Here is a 10,134-nt window from a genome sequence, read left to right as displayed (position 1 = left end):
TCCGCCCGAACGATCGTTTACTATCCTAGTAGACGTATTGTTGTGGGAGCGTCCTAACTACATTTGTAGCTAGAGTTCACGTGGGAATTCCAACACCACATCATTTTCAAACACCGTCAGTGTTACACCGAGTCCGGTAGACAAAACCATAACGACAAGCAGTGAACTGCGCCCACTTTAGCAGCCTGTTCAGTCCCGAGAATTGATGACAGCTTGATCAAAAACGCCGGTTCTTAATGATTCGAGAACGGCGAGTCATGAGATCATGACCTGAGCTCCTTGTCAATGAGTCCGTGGCGGCCTGTTCGTGCTCGATCTTCAAGCTCGAAAATCGCAAATCGCACTTTCGGCGTCAAAACACACGGAGGGCGGCTCCCTTTTTCCGACAAGCGATCGATTCTTTAAAGTGTGGAGAGGAATTCCATAATACAGTACATATGTACTGGATTTGTCCACCAGGTTTGTAAAAATAAAATTAATTCTGTACTGCTAACAGTACATACTAAGTGTGATGCGAACTTAAAAATCACTATCTAAGGCTAAAGGCTGTAAATCCGCGCACAACGCCGGTTAGGAGCTTATTTTTCTCGCGATGGGCGCTTTCATCCTCTTGTAGATTGATACAGCCAGACGAAGACAATGATTTCCTTTTCGAAATCCACCTTCAGCTTGCAGGCGAGGTTGTGGGTCGGATCCCAGGTGAGTTCTTGATAGTCAACGCATTGGATAAGATAAAACTAAAAATTATTCACCCAGCGTTTTGCGTACATTTTTTTGACGTCAAACCACCGTTCTCCTCGACCTCGTCTTGCTCGGTTGCTGTCAAATAGACTACCGCCGCTGAGCACCACACCGACAAACGTTCTGGCTTCTTCGGTGCTTGGTGGGCGGTTCGTGATGTTGGGGTTGTTAGTAAGCCTGTAGAAAGAGTCATCGAGCCTGCGCTCCATGTTTCTGATATGTTTCTCCCTCTTATTAGCGAGTGCTAGACTGACCGGTTGTCTGAGCACTTCACCCGGATTAAATACGAGTTTGGGCTTGCCTATTTTCACTTAATCCTACATTTTAATCTCTAAATTAGAAATCGCACATCCACCGACAATTTAGAATTTTTCTACTAACGATGGTTTTGTAGAGATGTGTCTCTTCCTTCAGCTTTACGCTTTCACGTATGCAATTTCGGCTGCAGCTTGTCAGCGCATGAGTCGTTGTCCAAAAGAGCAGAAACATTGTCCAGTGTTCTGCTATAAAATGTAATTTATAAAAGAAAATCGGAGTAAAGGATATTATTTACTTTCTTACAATCCAATCAGCACGTATCATTTACTCGCATGCGTACTTAGCAATGAAATGATTTTCTACAAATGCGAACCTATGAGCTAAAGCTATCCGTGTACTGCGTGTTTCCACTTTGTGTGTAACCTTTTTAAAGATTGCGATTAGCCCAGTACATATGTACTGTATTCTAGAATTTCCTCGTTCTAAGAACACAATTAGGGAATGCAAAGATACTTTACCTTGCAGCTCTCGTTTTATTTTATTTTTTTAAACTAGTATTTTCTACACATGCAATGGTACGAAGCAGTTCAATACTACTCCGTAGTATGATGCAATGTAAAAGAAACTCTTCAACTTGTCTAGTGCGCCTGTTTATCGCTGCTAATACACCGCATTTCCAAGCAAAGCACGTCGGAGTGGCTTCCGCTACTCCGCTTGCTGCGGTTCTTGGCAATTATCACATTCAGTACGCTCCGAAAGCCAATTTATCGTCGGAAATAGAAGCATTATGCTCTGCTTTGGCTTCAAGATCATGAACCTTGCAGCCTCTGCTATTCTCATAGACTTGCTAAGAAGTGCAAGCATTACTACAGTACCCCACCTTCCATTTACGCTTACATTATCATACAGAAACTCTACCACTGCTAGCATTAAAGCACTAGTGAATTTTACAACATTACCACTTCCACGTAATGCCCCCCCCCTTGGTCAACATGCTGACGTGCAGCTTGCACCAGCTCCTTGTCCTCCTCCTCGAGGAAGTTAGTGCTCAACATTATTCACGAATGATTTAGCCACCGTCCTACTATGACATTCAGTATGAAATTTGTGGAGAGAACACAGTAGCATACATGCTGATTTGAGTATGTAAAGTCAAAGAAGGCAAGTCTTCGTTGAATTGCTATTGTGAATTTTACGGAAGGACTAACTAAACTTTGAAACGATGAAGCTATAAAGTTTATGTTAACAATCTATGTCGGATCCAAAAAAAGAACCCATCGTAAAGGCTGTAGGTCTACCGCGATCAATGTGGCAGCTTCTGTGTTGTTATCCATTTGGATTATAGCCACTATTGGACGGGCAGAATTTTAACATAGTGGCATGTATTCAACTCGTAAGCGATGCTGGTAGAGTGGTCGTGCTATTGTCCCGGCCACCAAACCTCGGACGGACTTTGCGCTATAATTAAGGTGTTTTGCCGCTCCAAAACCTTTATCGACATTTAGATATATAGGGTAAAAATGAGTGCTGAGTCCGAAGCTGACGTCCGTTTTTGCAAATTCGAAGCCCTTGCCCTTCATTCTGACTGTCGAAAATACCCACTATTTGTTGCAGAATTCTTTGCAATTAACAGCCTGCCACGTACAGCGTTACTGTCTCTACGACTGGCTTAATCAGAATAGCATCTGGAGATTCCCAATCATTTTGGATAAATTTCAATAAATGACGGCCATCGTGGTTTCTACCATCATGGTTAACATGATACAGCTGGTGTTACAATTCCTTTAATATCACATAGATCAGTCAGACGTTCAGCTCGATCTGAGAAAATCATTAAAGATGTATGCCTGCAATACATTATTTATATGTCTTGCGACTACTGCAATTATATTTTTGATTTGTAACTGCAACAGCACGGTGGTCACCGATAGACGATGGACTCGGCCTATAGCTCTCCTCGCAGACGCCCGTATTGGCTCAAATCTGGCGCTACAGAAAGCTAGCATACCACTTAGCATACTGGAGAAGGCTGAGGGCTTATATTTGCGCTGAGCTTAAGTTATGATAGGTCAAGTATGTAAGGACTCATACCTTACATCTTTTTGCATTAGAGATAATAAATTACGTGCTCAATTTAGACCATACCGCTCTCGTGTAAGACGCGCTGCATGTCTGAGCGATTTCTTTAGACAGGCATCTAAGAAAGGAGGATAAGCACGTATTAAGCTCTCAGCAGGAAGACGAGACATTATCAAATTCATTTTTTTATTTTCCGTCCGAGCCGTTTTGGCCGGGACAATACGATGAAAGTGTCGTCGTCACAAAGCCTATTGGTACTAGTATGCGCTTTAGAAGGTCACAATTTCTGCAACGGATATAACGATGTACTGGAAAGTGCTAAAGAAGTACAACTGATGCGAACAATTCAAATTTGGCGCGAAGCTGAAGTCGTCAAAAAGATACAGACTGCGTCCCCCCCCCCCAGGGTTCACATCAGCAATTCCACCAATAAGGTATTTGTACTCATAGTGGCATGTCGTGCGATTGGTGGATCCACACATTCAAATGTTGTGATTGGCGGAACCGTGGCTTCAACAGCATGCCCATGGGGCGAACGAATATGGCGGCAAAATCTCGCCGTGCGGACGCGGCAAACGAAGGCTTAGTTCCAAATTCGACGAAAGACGCACAAGTCCAGCAGCTCAATGACCGCCACTGTCTTCTTCGACCACACTAGTGCTGCCTCCCACTCCCGTACAGCCAACCCAGCAACAATAGGCAAGACACTGATCCACTTTGGCTAGCCGGTGCCTTGCTTGCCACATATGGATATTCATCGACAACCTCGAGCTACTGAAGAACCTGTTCGGTGGTACACTCATCTGCGGCTACACAAAGGATATGGGGGGGGGCTTGGTCATGGCAGGTTTACCTGAGATCACGACCGAAGAGCTGATCACCATCCTGTGGAGCGTTGAATGCGTACTCTGCTCCCTGGCTCTTCTTATCGCCTCGAATATCGTCATCGGGTGCCCCGCCTTCAAACTCCTTAACGGCTCGGTGCACGTCGGACGCGAACACAGTCTCATATGCTAGATGTACTGCTACATGGCGCAAGTGAACACAACCCGTATTTATACGGCATACGTACTTCGTCCAGAGTCGATCCGTTGCAATAACATGACTACACTGGACGGAAATGGAGCCGTCACCGCGGAGCTACTGAAAAAAATGGCGAATTATGGGTCCAGGGTTTTTCGTACACGTACTAAGCTCTAGGAAAACCGTCAGACTTTGCACATGTACACTGCCCTGGCGGAAGAAGTGCAGGAGATGTGGGCAAAATGTGCTCTCGCCATGCCACAACAGCGCTGCCGAAAGGCTCACCGCGCGTCATACAAGTGCTTGCCGCTAAGAAGAAGAAAGTCCTTCTCAGGATCAAGCACGTCCACGACCACCGAAGGATTTCTGATCCGCTTTCGAACCGACGAAGGTCATCAAAACAGATGTACTGAAGGTCCCGTGGCACGTCATATTTGTAAGCAACCACCACTGCAGAGCGGCAAAAGCGTCAGACTGCTGGTGTGCTTATTTGACGCAGCTGATGAAGAACCGCTGAAGGAGCCACAGTACGCTAGCATACACGGTTACGAAGCTGCTGAACGACTCCCTGTCCACCACATACGAGTCCAGCTACCATCGTAGCTACTGAGGATCGCTGCGAGCTCGCTACGGTGAAGTTTCTTAAAGATAGCGTAGAAGACCAATCCAGCTGACGGTCTCGTACGAGGCTAAGGTGCTGGTAGGCATGACCGGAAGTAATCTCACATTAAGCATTCTTTTGATTTGAGCGTTTCATTATCTACAGTGGAGACAACCACGTTACTTTTTCTCGCGCTGCTTGCGGTAAATTGCTTCAGAGGGGCTCACACCTTGGCTTCCGCATCGATAGAATCTTACAGGAGGTAGCGTGTCAGGCGCCATGGCAACAGGTTTCTTTTTGCGCCACTTAGATGACCGGTAGTACATGCACTTGGCGCATTGGCACTGCCGCCATTGAAGCTTGTTAGCTTGCTTCGTTATTACATAGATGACGTTCATGGCCATACTCAGATACCCAAAAATAGTGTAGCCACGCTTTTTGTGAAACCCATCCTTCTTGTGAGGGTAAATTGACTCTTTATCAACAGATTTGTCCTCCTTCATTTCCTTGCAGCATTTAAAGTGCTCATCGAGCTTTGTCCGCGTATGCTGAAGGTAGATTTTCAAGAAATCTAGGCGATCGTGAAGGTGGTTACGAGTAATCTATACATATCAATAACAAATCAGCCACTGTATGCAACTGACACAGATCTGAAAATCAGAGTCGCACATCCGAAATATCCATGGAGGATCGAAGCCATCTCAACATCATGCTGTATTCGTGAAGAAGGTCATGATTGCCAGCATAAAGCCCTGTATATCCACTGTACATTTGTTCACTGGGAGGGCCCCAACGTAATCATCTATTCCGGCATAAGAGCTAAAGCTGTGCTCACACTCCTTAAAAACAAAACTCGTCAGCGTAGACACTATTATCGGATAATAAACGTACTCAGCGTACAAGGTGGTCAAGCGAATAGAAAACAGGGTATAAACTGTCGAATTCGATAAGCTTGCGAGTGCCGACAGTGAAGTACTCAAGGGCCTGGTTTACTCAAGAATCAAAAGCTTAGACCTATAAAAACGAGGGTATAATACACGCACCATGTTGAGATTGAAGTCAGAGCCGTCATTCCGGCCCAGCATCTCCTTTGGGCTTGGTAGCTGATTAAACACGTCATACACTGGCACGTGTGAGATTGAACGACAGACCGGGTTGTCAGACTCGACACGAGTCATCTTCACGGAAGACTGCAAAATCTAGACTGAACGGAAACTAAGCACATGCAAGTTGGGTGGCACTAGAAGATCGCTTCGCAGCTGCCTTAGACATTTTTTTGAGTGAGTTACACAAATTAAAATCTGGAGCAAGGGTACGTGCATCTGCGCTTGTCGACGCAATACGACTGGAAAATGAAACAAGAGTGAGTTTAGCCTTCTCGTCAAGAGTTTCGCCAAGAAACAATAATAGAGCTGTTGCCGCTAGTCCTGGCAACGCAGCGAGCTCGGTAGTGCTTCGTAGCTACTTCTACTACCATCGCCATGTTGTAGGAGCCGGTTGTCTCTACAAGCGCCCAGAAGTTTGTGCTGCACCTCTAGTGCTGAATTCGCTGACGCCCAGGCAGAGAAAGGATACGTAGACCCCGGAGTTGGTTCTTGACAAATAGGTCGAGCACGTGTCAATGATGTCGGCGATCATGGGCGGTATTTTTGTGCCACGCGAGTGTGCCTTGCACTGCGTAACATGCAGATCTCATCGGGTGGAAGAATGAACTCTGTGACCGCCTCTTCACCGGCATACTCAGCTGCCCTACCGGCGAGGGTTGGTTCTCAAGCCCACGTAGCGATAATGCGTCCTTTCCAGCTTCATAACCGAGCGTAGACAAAGCCACAGCCCTATATAGACCGGAGAATGTCCTCGATGCGGGAGACCGTTTCGGGGCTGGCCGTTAGCAGATAGAGCCATATAGTTTTGATTACACCCTTGAGCATGGCCAGCACACCATCGATCGTCGATGCGGGATTGCACTTGACATCGATCCTGCACAAATGTTGTGGTCGATGGTAGTGTAGTTGCATCTACGGATGTACCGGTAGCGCCGCCCAGGCTGTCCAGCTTCGGTGATTGTGCAGTTGAGGCACAGTTTGTGTACGCCACACGGATCAAGAGGTCATGTAGGCCACGGTACTCCCCTTGTTAACTTTATTTCGTAAGCGAAAACTGGCTGAGATGGCTACCAGTCAGAAAAAAAGACAATTAAAAAATGTTACCTGAGGTACTCTTTTCGCACAAAACCTCTACAACTGCATAATATTTGGACAAAACCCTCGCATATTTTGTGCTGTAAAAAGGTACTTGACGTATTCTTTTAGGGCGTTGTACTTGAAGTTTGCACGGTGTCCCTTCAAATTGAAATGTATGGCGTTAACGATAGGGTTAATCAACAAGCGTTGATCATATTATGTTCGGTCGCCAACTTTCAACAAGCGTTGATCATAATAGCGTTGATCATAATATGATCAGCGCTTGTTGATTAAGTTGGCGGCCTTCCGGTCAGTCTTCATGCCAAGATCAAATGGGTACATATTATGTACCCATTTGATACAGGAAGGCGAAAACACCATCATATAGCATATACTATTGTATCTTTCAAATTTGGTGTATTTTACATGTAAGTTGTATCTTACCCTACTGTTTTAGCCAATCAGCAGCGAATTTTGACAAGCTCGTGGCCATTCGATCCCAGACAGTAAGTTAATTGTGGTGGAGCATGCTGAAGGTCAGCTCGTCGGAGAAGGATTACATCGTCGAAGGCGTCGCCGCCGACGTACGTGCAGACGGACGGGACCGCCTTTCATACCGCAGCCTGTCTTTGGAAACATCCCTTCTTGCACAGTCCAACGGCTCGGCGCGCGCATCACTGGAGGCGTCGGGCACCGACGTGCTGGCCTCTGTTAAGCTAGAAGTGGCGTCTCCGCTGCCCGAGGATCCAAACGCGGGCATCGTCCAGGTTGATGTTTCTTGCTGCCCCTCTGTCTCGGCCAAGCTTTATGGACGTGCTGTGGAGGAGCTAAATGTGGAGCTGTCGCAGCTCATGACGCGATTACTGTGCTCGTGCCCCAGTGCCGAGCTCGAGAAGTACTGCATCATCCCGGGCGAGAGCGTCTGGTCTATCAGCATCGATGTGATGGTGTTTGAGTCTAGCGGTAATCTTCCAGACGTAATTTCCATGGCCATCTACGCGGCGCTCAACGACACGATCTTCCCGTCGGTGCGCCTGGTGGGCGTGGAGGGCGAGGACAAGACCATTGAGGTAGACACGGACCCTGCAGCTGGCAAGCTTATGATGGCCCAGCAGTGGCCTATATGTGTGACTCTCAGCAAGATCGGCGACTACTTTATTACTGACCCGCTGCAAGAGGAAGAACTGTGCACGACAGCGCAGATGAGCGTGGCCGTCAACCCCGACGGAAACGTCTGTGGTGTCCAGAAGAGCGGCAACGGCTCCATCGAGATGGAGGAGATGCAGCAAATGATCGATGAGGCGTGCGCACGATCGAAAGATCTATTTAAACTGCTACAGAAGGCTTTGCTCGAGCAGAGAGCTAGGGATGCCAATGCAGGACATAGAGTGGAGCGTGTTGGCTTTCTTGGATAAGGGATATACATGTACCGTATACCGATTGAGACTAGGCTGTGTTCAGGGTTGGGTTTGTGCTATGGACAAGGGTGGATTTGGATTGATGAAAATGAAACAAAGCTACCGGTATCCCTTTTCGTTCTTGAAAATTGTCAAGATAAAACCCATTTTAGACACCCACACTCAAAAAGTAATTGCCCACCCTTTGTTCTCTCAAAACGTGGGTTTTTAACAACGCTGGTTGTGTTTCTTACCGGTAGTGCCTACTGCGTCAGTCTTTCTTTACCATAACACCGTTGTCAGCGCCTTCGCCAGATGAACCCATTTCAGACAGAAAATTGACAACACGCAGTAACCGGCCTTGATACCGTTCAAGCACCTCGATGTTCAGCGACCGATTCATGAAGCCCATCTCCTTCAGCTCACCCAACTGTACTTGCCACTTCGTCTCTTGGTCAGCTGACTGTGTGACAGAGATGACAGGTTCCATGGCGTGGATTGCAGGGATAGCGGTTGAGTGCATACTCTCGTCTAGCGATTTTTCAAGAGTCTGTCGAGCCTCTCCCCAGGCACCTGGCAGTTGGGTTCGTTCTCGCGCTACCGAGGCTTCTTCGTACGACTCATCTATCGCAGCGGGTTTAGGCATAACTTCGTCCGCTGACACCTTTTCAACAAACAGCGCTTCTTGGCGGCCATTCAGGCCGAGTTCTTGCAGCGACTTGTCTGCGGAATCTATCCAAAAGAGTCGACGCGGGTATGTAGCTACCAACCGAAAATACTGAGCATCCTCGCCTGTGAGCGCCTCAACGAAGTCGAAAACACTTTGAAGCGGCGAAGCGTGTAAGAATCGTCGTGTTGACTGCCCCTCGGGCAGCCTCAACACCATTTTAACCTGAAGACGTTCATCTGCACGAGGCTCCGGCACCAAATTCGCCATTTTGTTCGCTTTCCACAGCTCTTTTTCTCGAGTCAACGCGGCAGTGCGCACCGCTTCTTCTTCTACTCGTTTCTTAGCCTCCTTCTTCTTGGTTACTGCCTCGCACGGGATCATATCCACCTCGAGATCTGTGTTCAAGATGTTAATAGCCCTGTCAGGTTTCAGTTCTGTGACGAGCACTTCAAATGTCTCTCTTCCGTGTCGGACAAATAGCACGTCGCCCTCCGTCAGTGTCGTATGGGCCTTGAGCGAGCGCTCGAGCATGTGCTTAAAGTCAATTTGACGATCTCCAAACCCTTCTCCTTTCGGCCGCAGACTCGCAAACTTGCCCTTCTCTAACCGAACAAAACGCACCTGGATGCTGGCTGGGAGCTGTTTGGTATATCTGAACAGCGAAGCAGCGACCTTGGGCGGGAGCCCCACCGTTCTTTCCTCCGCCACAAACTCCAGTACGCCTGCATGCGTTTGACTCCTTACAGTGGGTGCCTCTCCACCTTGCTGATCATCGTCGAACGACAGTTCGAACGTGAACACACCGAGATCCAGCGCGTTCTGCGGGTTGAGCTCCTCCAATGCCGACACGGGCAGCGTGATCTTGTCACCGTCCCCCGTGGTGGGGACTGGTCGCAGCTGCTGCAAATATTTGATACCACCAGTTAGTCGTTGCTCTTCCAGCGCCTGCTGCTCTTGCATTTCTAGCTCCGCAATGCGTTCCACGCGTTTTTGCATCTGCAGTTTCTCCAGCTCCTCGCGCGCCTTGGCGGCAGCCGTACGTTTGCGCCTCTCCGCCTCGATTTTGCTTCTGGCCTGGTCACGCCGCTTGTTTTGCTCGCGGGCCCATTTGGCGTTGCGCATATTTAGATCCAGCTCCATCGCTGCTTGCTTATGCGGCTTGTTACTCCACGAGCTAATTTC

The 10,134-nt window shown here is 47.8% G+C and overlaps 2 protein-coding genes across 2 annotated transcripts; one reads left to right on the top strand and one right to left on the bottom strand.

Annotated features, from left to right (window-relative positions):
* Positions 1 to 7,412: 7,412 nt before the first annotated feature.
* Positions 7,413 to 8,300, top strand: PITG_16138 (exosome complex exonuclease RRP42-like protein; the record flags this gene model as incomplete). Its single annotated transcript, XM_002897862.1, has 1 exon — positions 7,413 to 8,300. The coding sequence occupies one exon, from the start codon at positions 7,413 to 7,415 to the stop codon at positions 8,298 to 8,300; it is 888 nt and encodes a 295-aa protein (XP_002897908.1).
* Positions 8,301 to 8,553: 253 nt separating this feature from the next.
* On the bottom strand, positions 8,554 to 10,134 carry PITG_16137 (uncharacterized protein; the record flags this gene model as incomplete). The annotated part of the gene is made up of 1 exon (XM_002897861.1): positions 8,554 to 10,134. One exon carries the CDS (start codon positions 10,090 to 10,092, stop codon positions 8,554 to 8,556), a length of 1,539 nt encoding a protein of 512 aa, XP_002897907.1.

This window comes from Phytophthora infestans, genomic scaffold, assembly GCF_000142945.1.
Source record: "Phytophthora infestans T30-4 supercont1.41 genomic scaffold, whole genome shotgun sequence".
NCBI classification, from domain to species: Eukaryota; Oomycota; class Peronosporomycetes; order Peronosporales; family Peronosporaceae; genus Phytophthora; species Phytophthora infestans.
The sequence above is the reverse complement of the archived record's forward strand: the minus strand, read 5'-3'. Positions and strand labels throughout refer to the sequence as shown.